General features: G+C 34.8%; 1 protein-coding gene across 3 annotated transcripts in view; it reads right to left on the bottom strand.

The window, feature by feature from the left end:
* Nucleotides 1-19050, bottom strand: part of PPP4R3B (protein phosphatase 4 regulatory subunit 3B) — a 63138-nt gene that overhangs the window by 32049 nt on the left and 12039 nt on the right. For all 3 annotated transcript variants that reach the window (XM_032410955.1, XM_032410956.1, XM_032410957.1), the window contains exons 4-7: nucleotides 11209-11832; nucleotides 4990-5067; nucleotides 3711-3827; nucleotides 2204-2320 (exon numbers count right to left, since the gene is read on the bottom strand). In XM_032410955.1, the coding sequence (XP_032266846.1) occupies nucleotides 2204-2320; nucleotides 3711-3827; nucleotides 4990-5067; nucleotides 11209-11832 (936 nt within the window). The remainder of the gene's footprint in view (nucleotides 1-2203; nucleotides 2321-3710; nucleotides 3828-4989; nucleotides 5068-11208; nucleotides 11833-19050) is intronic.

The following is a 19050-nucleotide window of genomic DNA, read 5'->3' as shown; positions in this document are numbered from 1 at the left end:
GATTTTGATAATTAGACAGTGAAGTAGATACTGGTAAAAAGCCATTGTGCGATCATTTCTGTACTTTATTCTTCAATGATTTAGAACAAAAATAATTATGTCTGTATATAAATGTGTACATACAAATATAAGCAAAGAAAGAGAATGATAAAGCAAATTAGAGATAAAACATTAACAACTGGGGAATCTGGGTGAAGTGTATATGGGAGTTCTTTGTACAACTTCTCTGTAAATTAAATATTACTTCAAAACAAGAAGTTAAAAAAATGGATGCAAATTTAAGAAACATGATATGTTCAAATACAAAATATCAAAGAGTTAACCCATAGAGATTAGCTTATGTATTTTTAACTTTATTATGGCAAATTTCATCTTCCAGAATTACTATAAATTCCACATATAATTCTGTGAAGTATTTCGGTATAAAACTTTACAAAATAAGGATTCTTAAAAAAATAACCCCAATGCTATTATCATATCTTAAAAAATTAACATATGAGTTTATTCTTAAGTGAGAATACAGTGAAAATACCTGCCAAAATAAGTGGTTCAGTAATAGCTGCGTTACTTACCCAGATTCTAAAATAAGTTTTACTAAATGTTTCAAAGGACATTAGCATAAAAATATGTGAAGTCTGTGGCATAACAAAAAGACAGCAATTATTGCTAAATCTATCCGTCTAGCTTAGAAAGAATTAATGACTATAGTAAAAAATGTTAGTATTTCCTGTTGCTCAAAATGTATTTTAATATGTAATCCAGGTTCCTAAACCAAATCTGCTGCATAATAATGGAAAGAAAGTTTGAATGCTGTCAATTTACTTTAAAAGGGCATCAAAATAGCAAGTGCCCACCAAATACACAGGTAAGTCTTTTCTTTTTAAAGGTTACCAGGAACTCAACAAAGAATCTGGCATGTAGAATCCTTAATTTTAAAGAAAAAAAAAAAAAGTATCCTCTTTTGTGGGCTAACTCAATTATTTTAAGGCAACAAAATTTTTAAATTGTTAAACTGCTAGATCTCAGAAAATTCAGGGAAATGAAAGACCTTGAAGACTATGATTATAAAAAAAGAAAACTGAGAAAGGGACTTTTCATAGTTAAATATCAGTAACTACTTCTCTAAGTCTCATTTGTCAATTAAATGTAAACAAGGAAATATTTCTAATAAAAATAGAAATAAAAGCTTTCAGAGTTAAGAACCTAATAAAAACAGAAATAAAAGCTTTCAGAGTTAAGAATCCTATTCTCACAATCGGAAGAGATTTTATAATGAGTGCCCTTAATCATACACATCACTGAGAATGTAGCAATTAAGAGTGTTAAATTCAAAGTTACCTTCTGTAAAGGATGGCACAAAGATACATATAACAACAGTGAGATTACAAACTGATTAATAAACCAGGTATTTATTTCTTTAAAGTCAGATTTAGCACCATTTGGGTTAAAAAAAAACAAAAAACCTTAAAATATACTTAACATAAAGATTTCTTCTATTTCTTTTCTACTGCCTAAAATTGTAGCATTAGCTCAAACTGATTCTAAAATAAAATTGCTTAAAAAAAAAAACCCACTGGAAATACCTAACAAAGAATGTAAAAAATCTAAGGAGATATTATGAGATTAAACACAAAACATATAAAACAACTGTAGTTTATTTAATTCAATAGTAACTCGTAACTCATAAGGATCAAATTAACAACAGAAATCAAAATCTTCTTTACGATGGAACGTAATTATATTTATTTTCTATTTAACACTAAAACATATTTGATATAAGAAAGAGTACTTTAAATTGTAGCTATTTGTTCATTTTGTTCTTAAAAGAGTTTAAGGGGAAAGTTTAAATATTTCTGTGGTGGGAAAACACAGTGGTCTCATTATTAAACATTTATTCACATGGAAAAAAAAGACACATTTGAACAAGTGAAGGCAACTTGTTAGTTCTACTAGAAGTGCCTTTAGCACTTGAACTTTTTTGAAGAACTTGATTCTATTATAACCTATTTATCTCAACTTGAGTTTGAATACAGTTTTTTACAATAAACAAATCAAATGCCACATATTCTGGGCTTGCTGAAGTCGCAGTTGATCAGAAATCTATTCTGCCTCATTAAAGATTTAGATTGTAGTTATACTTTTTTTCTCAACAGTATGCAAACATTACAGGTAATTCACATAGAATCAGAGAATTATTACTTACATCATCACTCTGCTGGGCTTCTTGCATTACAAATTCTCGGACCATGGATGGACTAAACTCTACTAGATAAGAAAATATATCTGTAGCTGCTGATCTGACTTGCAAATCATCCATGCCCTGGTAAAAGGAAAATTAGGTTAGAGACTGTTAACAAAAATTACACCATGTTCCCTATCTTTCCCAAATCTATGCACACCAACTTTTTGGATTCAGACATTGTACTGGAATCTTGTCTTCCTTTTCTTGTATAAATATTAAAAGCTTTTAAGCAGCTCAATGATTAGTTTCTGCCAGTTTTCACCATCACAAAGATAAATAGAGAATTTAGATGTAAGGATCAGCATAGGATTATACTATTACACTTTACAAATGCTGTAAAAAAATTTTTTTTTTATTTATATATATGCAAAATGTGAATGATGTTACCTAGTTAAGACTTCAAAATTTTCCAGAATCTGTCTTTGGTCCTGGATTTGCCAGTTACTCCTTAGTAACTGATTCTCTCTTTTATGACTCTCCTAAGAGAGGATGCTTTTGAAAAGCACTCTGGGTATTTTCACTCTTTGTCCACATCTTAGTTTTCTAAGGTAGTGATCCTGAATGCTTTTCCCTCTTTAATAGATAAAGGATACATGACTTGTAAGTTACAAAATCTCCAAGTGATTCTGAAAACATTCCTTAACTCAGCATTCTCAAAGTGTGGTCCAGGGAATTTTGATGAGGTGTTCAACACCCTTTTCAGGAAGTGCATGAGATTAAAACTATTTTCATAGTAATAAACAATACTAGGGCATTAATGGCCCTTTTCACTCTGAGGATATCACAAGTATAGTGAGACATGTGGTATCACAACAAAGCAAATGCAGAAGTTGCTATGAGAATCTAGCTGTCATCTCCTACACCAAATGTTAAAGGGATGGGCAAAAAAAGGTGAAACAATGCCATTCCTCACTAAAATTTTTTTTGTTTCCGGCAAATTATTTTTTCATAGAAGTTATATTATTTGTAACAAATGTTTGATCATCTTAAAATGAATTGATAAATATTTAAAATTTTTCAGTTTTAATTTTCATACAATACCAATGGATAAAAATCATATAAACAAATGTATGTGGAACCACTGCCCTAAACCATATTGCAGCATGAGCTGCCTTGGTCCAGTCTGTCCTCACTCTACTCACTGGTCTAAAAAAGAAAGATATTTTAATTGTTTCTATGAAACATAATATTGTTACAGAAGAAATAATAGTCTTGAAAAAGCATGTGGGATTTTTATTCACTTGAAGCCATATTATATGCAAGTGCTTACATATTAATAACATAAATTTAAATTAATAATAAAAACCCAAAGACTGAACACACACTTGTAGTAATTCACTATCAAGTGAATCATAACCTAATATATATAATTCAATATGCATTATTATAACAAATACTTTCACATACATAATATAGAACTACTACAAATTCACAACTTCAAAAACATGAAAAAAAGCTATATAATTACCATTACAATTTCAAGAGCAGGAAGAATTCCCAACTTTGCCAAAGTTTTGAAAAATGCATCCCTGTTTTGAGGTTGTAATGTCTGAGAAAATGCACAAAATTCCTTGAAAAAGTTAACCTGTAATATTAGAAAGTATAGTAAGAAGTTGACACACATAAGAGCAAACTCGGCACACTTTAATGTGATGTACCACAGTGTAATGTGCCCTTCTCAAGGACCTTGATTATTTAGGGTGTCCTGGCTCCTTAAAACCTATATTAAAATAACATATTAAAAACTAGCATCCCACTAAAAGTAAACTTTGCATTACTTCTTAACACTGAACAATGAACTCCCCAAAGACATTATAGTGTACATGTTATATGTGGAGTCCCAGTGGGTGAATACACATACAATATTAACTTACGGTTTAGTTGCAAAAATGTCATGTAAGGCATGTATCCTGAATTAGAGCATGTATTTTCACAGAAACATGCTGTATAACAAATGGTGGCTGGGTTCTCAGGGGGCTCTCAAAAGTACAATTCCATTTTTAAGAATTGGAAAGGACATTAGACATTCCCGAGTTTAAAGAACTAATTTTTTAAAAGAGAAAACTGAGCAGGCGATCAACTATACCAAGATGACTTGGCTGACTTTAAGTCGGCAATCTTGCATTTTTTTTTTTATTATGTTATGTTAATCACCATACATTACATCATTAGTTTCTGATGTAGTGTTCCATGATTCATTGTTTGCGTATAACACCCAGTGCTCCACTTGCATTTCTTTTTAAAACCCAAGCACCTGATTATGTTTAAAAAAATAATGACAAACTGCTAGTAAATAGCAATCACTATTTTCTTCCACCAAAGCATGGCTTATACCTCATAAAATATACACATATTCAAAAGAAAAAAACATTTCCAAGAACCAAATTACTTATCATGCATTTATTCAAGAAGCACTGTCCTTACTTTTCTTAAAAAAAAAAAAAAAAGAGCTGTTCTATACAGCCTTAAAAATGTATGAGTTTGTAGTTCTGTCCATACATAAACCCCATACCTAATTTTGGGATTTGTAAGACACAAAAGTCCCCTCATCAAAATAATTTAAGAAATTTGTAAATATACAACACAGTAAGTTTGAGAAACTTTGAGAATAATTACATGGTATAAATAAGTATCTTTCATCTCATATTTATAAAAAAATTCTCTCTTAACAAATTCAGTATTGAAAGCTGTATATGCCAACAGTAAGTGCTCTTTAGAGGTTCGAATTTCAGGAATAAATAACTTACCAATTCACGCCGTTTATCATCATCGGTAGCCTCATCTGTTAACTGTGCAAAAACTTCAGACAAAAACTTCTCATCTTCCTACATGAGAAGAAATAATTACTATGAAACAGTCTAACAATAGTATAAAGTTACACTCATTTGTATGATCTACACAAATTATAATAAAAATAGCTGAAAACCCAATAGTTTCATCATGAAACCTAAAATTCCAGGGTATATTCATGTTGTAAGTTTCAAACCCTGACTACACCATTTAATATTAGTTACACGTTACATTAATACCTCATTTAACCAGAAACTTCAGCTATAAAGAACCCTTTGGAAAACAAAAAAAACCCAGTTATGTTCTGGAAGTCATATATGAAAACTCACGTATTTTAACTGCAGTTAAAGGCTCTGCAGCTCCCTCTCAGGGTCTATTCATTTACTTTTTTTTTTTAAGATTTTATTTATTTATTTATTTATTTGAGAGAGAGACAGCATGCACAAGCCGAGGAAGAGGCAGAGGGAGGAAGAAGCAGACTCCTCGCTGAGCAGGGAGCCGGATGAGGGGCTCCATTCCAGACCCCTGGGATCATGCCTTCTGGGATCATGACCTGAGCTGAAGGCAGATGCTTCACTGACTGAGCCACCCAGGAGCCCCTATTTATTTACTTTTAATTTAAATGTAATTCAAACAAGTTTGAAGATCTCATTGTCAATCCGCTGATTAGAAAAATGAGAAATTACAAATATGGCACAGGAACAGCAGTAAAGGAGACTGAATTCTGGCAGTGGTAAGACTGCAAAGCCTTTTAAAACACAAAAACTCATGGAATATAATTATCTAGGGCCATTTGGGTTACAGGCTTACATTTTCTTATGGTTCCCAAGGATAAAACTAAATGATAAACACTACAATAACTGCTTTTCACACTGATGATTCTGAGGTATTAAAGGGCAGGTATGTGTTAGTTTATCTAAGTACTATTTACAAGGACAAACAAAAAATATAGTAGAGAACGTACTATATAATGTTATTTTTAATATAAATTTGTGTCTAAAATCTAAAAGGGGTAAACATTAAAGTGTTAATTGTGATCATCTTTTGGTGATGGATTATGAGTGCTTTTTTGCTTATATTTTCCAATTTCCCATAATAAGTATGGACTATTAAATTACAAAGGAAAAAACTGACATAAATTCTGAAATTCACTTTGGAAATTTCCATCAAAACCTGCTAAAAAACCTGTGCTTTTAAATTTCACTTATTTTTAAAATTCACTTTTATGAAATACAACTTGCATTAATTTTATTTAAGGTAGCATGTTCTAAGAATGTTTGTAATAGTGATACCTTCATGGTTGACAATAAAATCAAATCATGACATGTTAAGGATATACCTTAAATACCTGCCCTTTTACTTAAGGTGGATCATCTGTGACGTGGTATCAATCCCTTAAATAAGTTTTTCTAAAATAAGATAAAATGTATATATAAAAAATCTAAGTAAAACCCACTAGATATGATTATGGACGATGTAACATACTCTCCCACTAACCATTCATCAGTGTTACTCAAAGAACACTGAAAGCCACTCCCGTTCATTAGTCTGACTCAGAATGGTGTTTCTTTTTGTTCTTTATTTTGTTGACTTCTTATGGACCTTATACACCGTGGCCTGAACCATCTGTTTCTGAGAGAATTCAACAGCATTATACTTACTTCTCAAATCACTTTTTCTAAATACTTTTCCTCTCAGTATTTTAGGTTTTGGTGAATAACTATGCACTTATACCTTTTATAAATTTTTTTCTTCTTCCATCTCTCCCAGATTAAATCTTCCTTTCTTGTCTAAAGATTTTTTAACTTTTTTGAGAATACTTTCATAGGAAAATAGTTTCAATTCTTTGAAAAATACAATTTCTTCCATGATTCATTATTTGTGTGCTGACATCTAGAACTGCTTAATGTATTATGGAGGCAATTTCAAGTATATTATAGCCTGCTAGGAGAATATTTTCTAATTCCTATCATGTGTATTTTTTCTGATTTCTTTATTCTTGATAATACTCTAAAAAGCACTCTATTCCAATGTACATTAAAAAAGCAATTAATTGGGGCACCTGGGTGGCTCAGTCAGTGAAGCATCTGCCTTTGGCTCAGACGGTGGCTTGAGATTGAGCCCTGCGTCAGGCTCCCTGCTCAGCGGGGAATCTGCTTCTCCCTCTCTCTCAGCTCTCTGCCACCAACCTCCCCCTTCCCCCCGCTTGTGAGCTCTAGAGCTCTCTCTCTCTCTCAAATAAGTGAAATCTTAAAAAAAAACAACAAAAACAATTAATTGACAGCCTAAAGTCCATTATAAATATAGTTGTAATGTTTCCCCCTACATAACTGGTTCTCCCAGTAATTAAACTAGTCTCTTTAGATAACTTTAGTTTTTCTTTTTTATTTAGTTTAAAAGCCTTTGTTTTTAATAAAACATACTTTTAAGACAAATTGTGTGTGGCTGCTTTTTTGAATTACACAGCAAAACCTTATGGGGGGAAAAAGGGACCCACTTTTAAAAAGCCTGAATCAAACTTTTCTTTGCAGTAATGTAAAAACAAGCACATGCTCAAAATCCAAAAACCCAAGGGTGCCTGGCTTGCTCAGTCAGCAGAGCATGCGACTCTTGATCTCAGAGTTGTGAGTTCGAGACCCACACTGGATGCAGAGTTTACTTTAAAAACAACAAACCCAAACCCAGAACCCATTCACCATTATTCATGTAAATGCAGAAATTTAGAATTACATCAGGCTTTAAGAGATTACATAGATTGCCTAGTCCAATTTTAAATTTCAAGAGACTGATGCCCAAAGAGCGGACTTATATGAGGCTGGCTATAACAGAGACGGATTTAGAATCCAAGTCTCCCACATGATGAGATTTTTGTAACTCCCACAATATATAATAAACTATAGGACAGATTCCTAAGTAGTTCATAGTTATGAAACAAACCAAAGTAAAACATACACAGAAAGTAGAATAGGCCAAATCTAGTAAGATAAAATTTAGTATGCATGAGTCCAAAAACCTCTAAAACAAAATGGAGAACTATATTATTGTAAGAACTGTATGACTGTAAGTTGTTTTCTTAAAGGCATGGAAAGATTTTATATATTTACTTAGTAACTGGGATGAAAGGTTAGAAATTTTTTTTAGTGCTGAAATCCACAAAATATGTCAAAAAAGAACTAAACTACTGATATTACTGGGTTTGTTTTTGGCTCAATTCTCATTTATGGGATAGTGGAAATATATGTGTTAAAATGTCAACATTTGCGGTATCTGTCCTCCACCATTTCTAGTGAAGGAAGAAGTTAAAACTTCTTGTTCTGAAAAGGATCTTATCTGTAGCTGTCTGTGTGAAAATAACCTCATTTTATTGGCTTTAAGGAATTTAATTTTTAAAACATTTTAAAGTATATTTCTCAATTCTGGGCACATGGGATTTTGATCTGCAATTAGAAAGTTCAGGTTAACTAAACTCTTATGCCCCAATCAAGCTTAAGAGAATCTCAACATGTACTAGAGTACATACCAGAAGCCAGTGACCACAGTAAGTGCTTTCATATAATTTCTGTTAATTAACCTAATTCAGGCTAGGAGTTATTTTATGTACCTTTGCACTAACTCATTTTGGTTCCGATAAATAGAATTCTTACATTTTCACTTGCTTATGTAACTCATACAACAGCAGGTTAATACTCATTTAAGAAGCTACAGATACCAGGATGCCTGGGTGGCTCAGTCAGTTAGGTGTCTGACTCTTAGTTTTGGCTAGGGTTGTGAGATGGAGCCCCACGTCCAGCTCCGCCCTCAGCACGGAGTCTGCTGGAGATTCTTTCCTCCTCCCCTTCCCTCTGCTCCTCTCCCAACTCATGCGTGCACACCGACACTTGCTCTCTCTTTCTCAAATAAATAAATAAACAAATAAAGCTACAGATAGGTATCCTAGCTAGAAGGATATCTGGAAACATCTAATATCTAGCCAAAAACTTTGTCCATGGAAACCTCAGAGTTGGGCTTTAGGAAATGAGCTGTTAGAGGCCAATCACCATAATCCTAATTTCTTTCTTCTCACATACTGTTGAGAATAGAAAACAGAATTCAGCATCACTGCTGACACGTAAGAGATAACTAAGTGGTAAACCCTGGATAAACAACAGGTAATTCACAGTATCTGACTATTTCATAAATGCATCTAATGGACCAGAAATGAGTAAGACTTTCTTTTCTTAAAGCTACACTTGATTTATATAATTGTAGCCTTTATAAATAGATCTGACACAATATATAAAATGACAAGGTGTTATAAATATTTACTTATAGTTTGCATAATTTATTTATATTTTTTATTTTTAAAAATTCTTATTTATTTGACACAGAGAGAGAGAGAGAGAGAGAGACAGCGAGAGAGGGAACAGAAGCAGGGGGAGTGGGAGAGGGAGAAGCAGGCTTCCTGCAGAGTAGGCAGCCCGATGCGGGGCTCGATCCCAGGACCCTGTGATCATGACCTGAGCCGAAGGCAGATGCTTAACGACTGAGCCACCCAGGCGCCCCTGCATAATTTATTTTTTAAAATATAAAAAAGCATTTATAATTCAGTATTATGGATTTGGAAACCCTTCTGAAGTCAAAAGCAGTCATATGAAAGCTTCTGCACTTGAGTTTCTGTTAATGGGTGCTTTACATCAGCTACATTGACTGTGAGTCTACTTCCAAACTCTTTAACTGTAACTGTTTTTCTGTTAGCAAGTCAAATGGCACCCTGAATTGTACAGCAAGTATGGTTTTAAAAAAGCAGGTCCCATATATTATAAATGGAACCTCATTCATAAGTCTAATTTTCCCTTATACCTGTTATTGTGGAATAAGGAAAAACTGTGAGGTGAAAGAATGAACTAGAGAAGTAAATCCTGTACAAAAAAATACAGTAACAAGGGAAAGGTGAATGATGGTTGGAAGCATCATGAAGTAGAATCTCATAGCTAAGTACTAAGACAGAGATTCTCAACATTTTGGTCTCAGGACCACTTTAAACTCTTAAAAATGATGGAGGTCTCCAAAGAGCTTTTATTATGTGGATTATGTTTATCAATATTTATAATCAAAACTGAGACATTTAGAAACAGTTATTAATTTGCTCTAGAAATAAGCTATTATAAGTTTATGTATTTTATATGAGAAAATTTTATAAATTTAGAAAAAATTTTATAAATTTAGAAAAAAGTGGCTCTGTTTTACATTTTTGTAAATCTCTATAATGTTTGGCTTAATAGAAGAAAGCTATATTCTCATATCTTCTTTGACATCCAATCTGTTGTGATATGTTTTGGTTGAAGTATATGAAGAAAATACCGCCTCACAGTAATAAGAAGTTGGAAAAGGAAAAACTTCACAGACCTCTCTGAAAGGGTTTCAGGAGCTCTGAGAACACACTTGAGAACCACTACACTATGTATACAGAAGCTGCTCAAAAAATTTAATGAGTGATATGGACATAACAAAGGCAGTTATGTAGGAAACTGTGGGTATCGTATACTACCACAAGTAAAGCAAAATCTTCAAAATCATCCTTACTACACTGTTAGGGTATAAAGGATTAACATGATAAACACAGTATAAATTCCTATTTTACAACTCAAGGAGACATAATTTAATTATCTTTTCCTGAAGATTAGTGTTTCTCAGTACTGGCTGCACATTTGAATTATTCGGGAAGCTTTAAGCACACACACACACACACACACACACACCCCTAATAATAACTAGGTCTCACAAAATGGACTAAAAGATAGTCTTAAAATAGCTGTTTTTGTTCAGGATGATGAAAAAGTTCTGGAAATGGACAGTGGTGATGGCTGCATAACACTGTGAATGTACTTAATGCTACGAATTATATACTTAAAAATGGTTAAAATGATCAATTTTATGTCATATATATTTTGTAATTTTTAAAATATATGCAAAAATGAAGTTTAAAAAAGCTCCATCACAGAACACTTAAAAATGTAAAAGGTCACATTAAGAAATGATTCTCCTTCAAAAACCCATGAGATAAAGTCCTGTTTTCTATGCTTGACAGTATATTTAAAGTAAACAAAAGAAATCTTTCAAAAAGGAATGAATACCAGCTCCAGCTATTAAGGGAAGTAAGTATCTGAAAAAATAAAGGAACACCTTTGCTTACTCACCTGCAACATGCTGACTATCTCAACTTTGTTGAAGAAAATAAAAGACGTAAGAGTAGAAAGAAAATTCTCTTCAAAAACGGATGGTGTAGGCAAAATGATGTCCTGAATGTACTGTACCCTGTAAGTCTGATGTATTTTTTGCCTTAGTTCAGAGTCTGTTATTGGTATAACTTCCTTAAACTTTGCAGTTTTGGTCAAGAATTCTCTATGCCTTTTTGGCTGAGCCAAAGCAGGGTCATATTCAAGGCATCCCACAACATCCATGATACACTCATCAGAAAACATTACTTCAAACAGAGTTGCCTTATTTAGGAATAAGATTCCTCTAATAATTTCATACAAATGGTGTAAGCCTTCAGTGTTTTCTAGATTCTCACAAGCTTGGAACAGCTGCAGTAGTTTTTTAATATAGCCTTCATTTTCTAAGGCCAGAGCCAGCTTTTCCCTACGGATAGGTGAGGAGAGAACTGAGGTAACTAAGTCAGCAATCTCTTCAAGTTTATTGAGTTCACATGTGGGCAGGTCAATCAGATGACTGGTTTCAGGCATTTCTTCAAATCGTTCTTCTTCTGATTCATCAATGAGGTCCTGTGTGACTTCCACTGATGGATCCTTACCTTGAACCTAAAAACATCCAAGTACAGCTGGTTACCTTAAAATACAAAAGAATTCAAAATTTTGGAAATCAAATCACTGACCGCTGAATTTAAGTAAAAATACCTTGCAGAGAAACAATATTAGCCACACAGCCATTGTTAATTAGAAGTGAAGTCTAGAGGGGGAAAACATACCCAGTTTAGAGTCAATTACTTGAGTCTCAATTTCACCTCTAAATTTCCCAACTTATAACTTGAGGTTAACTCTGATCCCTGACAATGTGCACATTTAAGCTAATGTTACACTGATTTATGTGATGTTATGTAATAACCATGTGCAGCTGTTTAGTAACTTCACTATTCCAACTAATTTTGAATTTTTCAGGTTAACTCTTCTGTGGGTCCCCCAAATTACTACGTATGACTCTTAATGCACCATCACACTGGCCTGACAAAAACACTACCGTTTACTATTTTTATATATGTATAATATACATTACATATACATATATTATATATGGGTATATTTATATTATATATGTGTGTGTGTGTATATATATATTTTAGAAGGGGCGGGGAAAGAGAGACAAAATATCTTAAGCAGGCTCCACGCCCAGCCTGCAGCCTGATGCAGGGCTGGATCTCACAAACCTGAGATCATGACCTGAGCTGAAATCAAGAGTCAGATGCTTAAACCAACTAGCCACCCAGGCACCCCAAACACCACTAAGTTTAAACCAAACTAAAACCCAACTCTGTATATTCAAGAGTGAGAAGATTTCCTCAAATTACTTTTGAAATTCACTTTTGGACAAAGAGCTGCTTTTGCTATGAGCCTAAAACTGCTCTAAAAAACAAAGAATATTCTTGGGGCGCCTGGGTGGCTCTGTCGGTTAAGTGTCTGCCTTCGGCTCAGGTCATGATTCTAGAGTTCCAGGATTGAGCCCTGCATCAGGCTCCCTGCTCAGCAGGGAGTCTGCTGCTCCCTCTGCCCCTCACACCCTGCTCTTGTGCTCTCTCTCTCAAATAAAATCTTTAAAAAAAATAAGAAAAAAACAAAGAATATTCTTTTAAAAACTGGCATTCATTTAACATCTGTGATAAAGCCTCCAACTTATAATATCTAGAAAACATAATGAATAAAAAAACTGTTTTATGATTCATGTTGACAGCTCAAGAAAAGCATGGCTACCTTATAACAAGTTTTCTATAAATGATTTCTATAATAACATAAAAACTTTATTCTTTATAAATTTTTTCTAATTCCTAACACAAGAGTGCAATTATCCTCTTTTCACCTCAAAATATCCAAATATCCTGAGATGAAAAAGCTCCAGAAATTTCCAAATCCACCAAAACAACATGAAAAAAGACTTAAGAGCTTAGAGAAAGTAGACAGATATACTGGTGCATATAAGGTAATTTTTCTCCTAGAGTACTTTTACTTCTGAGTCCTCAACAGAGTAGTTGGGTTTAGGGAGACTGACACATAAATATAAGAGGGTGAGTAACAAGGTCATAAGAGCAGTTCAGATAAAATACTATGGAAATTCAGACGAAGGGAAATTCCTTCCAGCTCTTGGGGGTACAGGGGGTGGTGAGGAGAGGCTATAAGGAAGAAATCATAAAAGCAGTGGCATTTGAGATCTTCAAAGTGGCATTTGGACTTTCAAAGATGGGTAAGATTCAGATGCGGATAAAGGCATGCAAAGTGCAAAGGGAATAGTAGAGGCAGAGAGATGGAAATGTGTGACAGGCATACAGCTAACAGCAACATAACTGGAAATGTAGATTAAAGCCAGATTATGGAAAGCCAAGCTAGAACACTTGAGTTATTGTTTAGGGAAGTGAATGTGCAGCATTGTCCTTTAGAAAGTCAACCTGGCATCAGTTGTATGGGATAAATTTGAGAATATAGATAAATTAGGGTGTTATTCCAAAGTCTACATGAACAACTGAATTTGGATAGTGATGGTGGGACAGATAAGGGACAGGTACAAAAGAGAGGAGGAACCACAAATGACCCTATAGTTTTAAAGATTATGGCTCCTTTAATAAAAACTAAGAGTGTGGGAGAGGAATGGTTAGTAAAAGTTCAGTTCTATTAAGTTTTAGGTGTCTGAATACCTAGCTGGCAACTAAATCTGTGGACCTACTACTCAGGAAAAAGAGTAGGACAGAAGGTAGAAATTTGGTATTAGGGTAACACTTAAAAACTATAGGGTCATTTGTGGTTGTGTAAGTTCACAAAAATTTACACTATCAGTAGGGTTCTCAACAAAAATTTCTTTTCCACCCTTCTAGCTTACTTCCTTTACAGCTGTTGCTTTAACTTTTTCCCCCTTTTAAGTGTCAAACACTACTACTTTCCCCTTTAAATCTCAGGAGAGAGAACCTTTCCTTTGAAAAAAGAGACCACTGGTATTCAACATATTCCAATATCCAACACCCTTCTCCATCTCACAACTTATTTTCACTCATTTCCATCATCTCTTTCAAAGAGAATGTCTCTACCCTCCCATTTTCTGAGGTTAATGCTTCCATACGTACTTTTGATTTTATGCTTTCTAAAAGCTATATATACAGAAATTATCTTAGCTCTTTTTATAACTTCTTCCTCTTCCACACATAAAAGAATCGGACTGAAGCCAAAAAATTTATAGGGACCTTGAATAGGGACCCCACATCTTTGGTGCATTAAGCACTAATGATGACCAAGGTGGATATCAGCAGAATTATATCCTGGACTCTAGGGAAACAGTTCAGAGAGATGTAGGTAGAGCTGCATGACTGGTTACACCTTAGTGTGGCCTTCTGGGGCTTTCCCACATGCCATGCCCAATCTTCTCCCTCCTTCCCCGTCACGGCTGCCCTTCACCCATTTGCGATACACAGGCATACATCTCCCCTGTTCTAAATCTTATAGTGGTGCCTTGCCCTGCCAAAGGGACAATTCAAAATATGGTATCAATGTTGAGAAAGTGAAGGACTCTAATGACTAAGTAATAAATCTTTATCTAAGATAAAAAATTATTCACTATTATTCACCATTCTCCTTAAGAAATTTATTGTTCTCTGAGCTGTTACACTTTTCAGAGTTTTACTTTCTCAATATAAGGAGTTAAGAAGTGACTGAGTAATATGATTTTTGTTTAAATTAAAATTGTTTTTTCAAAGGTCAGCAAGGGCTTCTCAGAAATGGAAAGTAAGACAACGTATGGTTCTGTGGAATACCAGGCAGTTGTGAGGAGCGATAAACTAAATCTATATTCAGCAACATGCATAGATTTAAAAAGTACAGTACACGGGGCACCTGGCTGGCTCAGTAGGTTAAGCATCTGCCTTCGGCTCAGGTCATGATCTCAGGGTCCTGGGATTGAACCCCATGTCAGGCTCCCTGCTCAGCAGGGGGTCTGCTTCTCCCTTTCCCTCCATCCTGCTCATGCTCTCTCGCTCTTTAAAATTAATAAAATCTTAAAAAAAAAAAGTACAGTACTCAGTTGTTTAGTAAAAAATTAAACTTCCTGGACCAGCAGAGTGGCCAAATCTAGCACCCGTTCCAAAGGTGGAAAAGTGTGAGTAAAAATCATTGACAAATGGGAAGAAATAGTAACCAAGGGCAAAGGAATGAATAAATGGGTAAAGCTACAAGAGAAATCCAATATTAACACTAGTGCCTCAAGAAAGGATTGGAGCAAGAGATGATATTCTCTTAGCTCAATTGTATCAGGTGCCTGGAAGGGTAAAAGCCATACGTTTGCCAAGATCACCTATTCTTGGGACTTGACAAGGTTGAATGGAGGCCTGTAAATAAACCTGATGAACTGAAACAATTGTTAATAACTGTTAATGATTCTAGTAATGTGCCAGACTCCTACTTTTCAGGTCTCATCTACTACCATACTGCAACATGGTATAATATTAGCATTGTTGCTCCAACTACCTTAGGTACATAAGCGTCATAATATTAATATAATATTAATGCTGGGAAACGGGAGTTAAAACCTCCTCAACATCAATGCTCAAAGAAAATGCCTGGCAGGAGGAAGAAATGGATTTTGTTAACTGTCAGTTAACTTCTTTGCTAAACACCTCTGTACAAGTTTATCATAAGGTACAAACTGCAACAGATCAAGGAGAAAAATGAGTAATCAGCACAAAATATAAAAAGTAAATCACGGCTTTATCAGACAGATTGTTTCTTTAAATATATCCCTACCCCAGAATGGCTCCTTCAAATATCAGGCATATTCATATTGATATCTGTTCTGTCATATAAATGCTATACTAAATATAGACGCTCAGACAAATATAATCATTTTGCTGTGAGAGTCTTGGCAATGGGCCAACGGGTGGCCTTTGCAGTCAAGGATTAGTCTTGCCTCAAGAAAGATTTGGCCTTTGCCTAGCTCTTGAGAGGTAACCTCTAAGCACTTTTAATATCCTGTCTGAGTGTTTTCTGTTTACCTGGGAGCCTTGGGCTATGCCAGACATTCTTTGTGTGGGTAGCTAGGTGGTTTATAGTGGAGGTCTTAGGCCACATAGTATCAGCTCAACCTGTGGAGGTGCTGGAAACTAAAGTCAGCCACAGGGCAGTCAGCCTGCTTATAGAACTAACACCCAATGAAAATACTGGACACACAGGTTGGGGTAAGCTTCTCTGGTCAGCAATACTATGTGCAGGTTGCCACACAACATTGCTGGAATTAGTGCTGTCTGCATAAGTATCCTGAGAAAGAAAACTGGAAGCTCGTGCCTGGAACTCTCCTAGACTTTGACCTATGTGCCTTTTCCCACTGGTAATTTTAATCTGTATTATTTCATTGTAATAAACTGTAACAATGAATGTAACAGCTTTGTGGAGTTTTGTGAGTCTTTCTAGTGAATTAGTGAACCTGACAGTGGTTGTGGGAACTCTTGAACTGCATGAGTGAAAACAGTAAACAAATTTCAGCAAAACTTTCCAGGACAAATGCACCAAGTCTTCAAGAACATATGTATATCCAGGACCTAATATTAAACAGTACATGCTGATGTGTGGGAAGGGAGTAGGCATAATGTAATATGTCGATCACTGGAAAATATTATCCACCACATAAATATATGTTCTAGCAGAAATGTAGTCCAACATCCTAGTTCTAAGTAAGATGTTTATCTTCTGTCTTATTCATTCATTCTTTAAATATGTACTGTGTACACACACAACATGTGCCAGTTGCCATGCTGGTATATTAGAGGAGGGAGAATACAAAATAAAACATCACTTTTCAGAAACTTATAATAAAAAAGGTTAATCTTTATATACTATTAATATTCTGAACAGCTTTTAAACCCACATTATAGAAAAGTAATCTTTCCCTCTTTTATTTTTAAAGTTTTATATCTTTCAGTATGCTTTCATTATTTTCATGGACCAGTTTTTTCCCCTCATTTTGTAGGTGAACCCATGCATGATTCTGAATCAAGAACAGAGCAGCAAATATTTGTGAACTGCATGTGTCTGAATCTGCAATAGAGGTCATTTTTAAGTCTTACATCTCACTTTATAGAAAACTTTGCAAACATAAAATTCAATCTCAATCTGTGGAGAGCACACAAGGGGAAAAAAAAGGGTATTAGGACCTTCTCATCATCACCACCCATAGGTTTAAAGACAGGCAAAACACAAAGGCAAAATAATAACAAAACAATTTGGATTACATTCTTAGGTATATTTTACAAATTAAAGCAAAATCATATTTACCAGTGTTTTCACCTGTTCATCAATGGAAATTCTTCTATTTAATAGTGTATACTAATAATGCTCCATTAATACCTGATACATACATAGTAAGATATGAGGTGGAAAGAAACAAACCATCTACTTCCAGTTCAGATTTGTGACCTAGAGCCAGCTGTTAAATAAGCTTTATATAGAATGAGAAGGTTCATACTTTCTTGCACTGTGTGGCACTGTTACTGGGAGGACTACAGAAAAAAATTACTGTGGTCAGATGCATTAAAACTAACTCAAGAACCTTCAGTGATCAGAATCACTATAAAGAAAAGCTGATAGAAGTGAAAATGACAATAGTAAAAAACATTAGAACAGAATATTACACTAGGCAACTGCTGAAACAGTGATTCCATTTACAGAAAATAATAGTTAAAATGTTACGATTAATTTAAAATTCCAGTTACCAGCTGTCACAGACTATATTTGCCTAAGGAGACATAACTACTAAATGTAATATGGTATACTGAATGGAATCCTGGAACAGAAAAAGGACACTACGTTTTAAACTGAGGAACTCTGGGGCGCCTGGGTGGCACAATCGGTGGCTCAATTGGTTAAAGCAACTGACTCTTGATTTCAGTTCAGGTCATGATCTCAGGGTCATGACCTCAGGGTTTTAAGATCAAGCCCCGAGTTAGGCTCTGTGCTGGGCATGGAGCCTGCTTAAGATTCTCTCTCTCCCTCTGCCCCTGCTACACTCAAATGCACGCTCGCTCTCTCTCTAAAAAAATAAATAAGTAAAATAAAATAAACTGAGGAAATCTGAATAAAATATAGCCTTTAGCTAATAATAATGTATGAATAATAATAATGAATAGTAATAATAACGTATGAATATTAGCTCATCAATTATGACCAGCGTATCCTACTAATTTAAGAAACCATTAACAGGAGAAACTGGAGGAGAAGGTGTTAGGGAGGGAAGTGCACAGGAACTCTCTCTGTATTTTCTGCTCATATTTTCTATAAATCTGAACTTCTAAAATAACAACTTTTAAAGATTTATTTATTTGAGAGAGAGAGAGAGAGCATGCGTGTGTGCACGAGTGTGCGAAAGAACATGGGGTGGGGGCAGAGGGAGAGGGAGAAGCAGGCTCTCGCTCAGCAGGGAGCCCGAAGCGGGGCTCGATCCCAAGACCCTGGGATCATGACCTGAGGCAAAAGCAGATGCTTAACTAAATGTATCACCCAGGCGCCCCTAAAATAAAAACTTTATTAAAAAAGTACCAGGGAAGCCTGGGTGGCACAGTGGGTTGAGCATCTGACTCTTGGTTTTAGCTTAGGTCATGATCTCGGGGTCGTGGGATTAAGTCCAACGTTGGGCTCCATGTGGAGTCTGCTTGAGAGTCTCTCTCCCTCTACTCCTCCCGCCTGTGTGTGTGCTTTCTCTAAAAATAAATAAATCTTAAAAAAAAAAAAAGTTCCAGTTACGTGAGAGTTACCACCTATCTTATATTCTGCTATATTATA

Source organism: Phoca vitulina, unplaced genomic scaffold (assembly GCF_004348235.1).
Source record: "Phoca vitulina isolate PV1807 unplaced genomic scaffold, GSC_HSeal_1.0 scaffold12, whole genome shotgun sequence".
In the NCBI taxonomy this organism is placed as follows: Eukaryota; Metazoa; Chordata; class Mammalia; order Carnivora; family Phocidae; genus Phoca; species Phoca vitulina.
The sequence above is the reverse complement of the archived record's forward strand: the minus strand, read 5'-3'. Positions and strand labels throughout refer to the sequence as shown.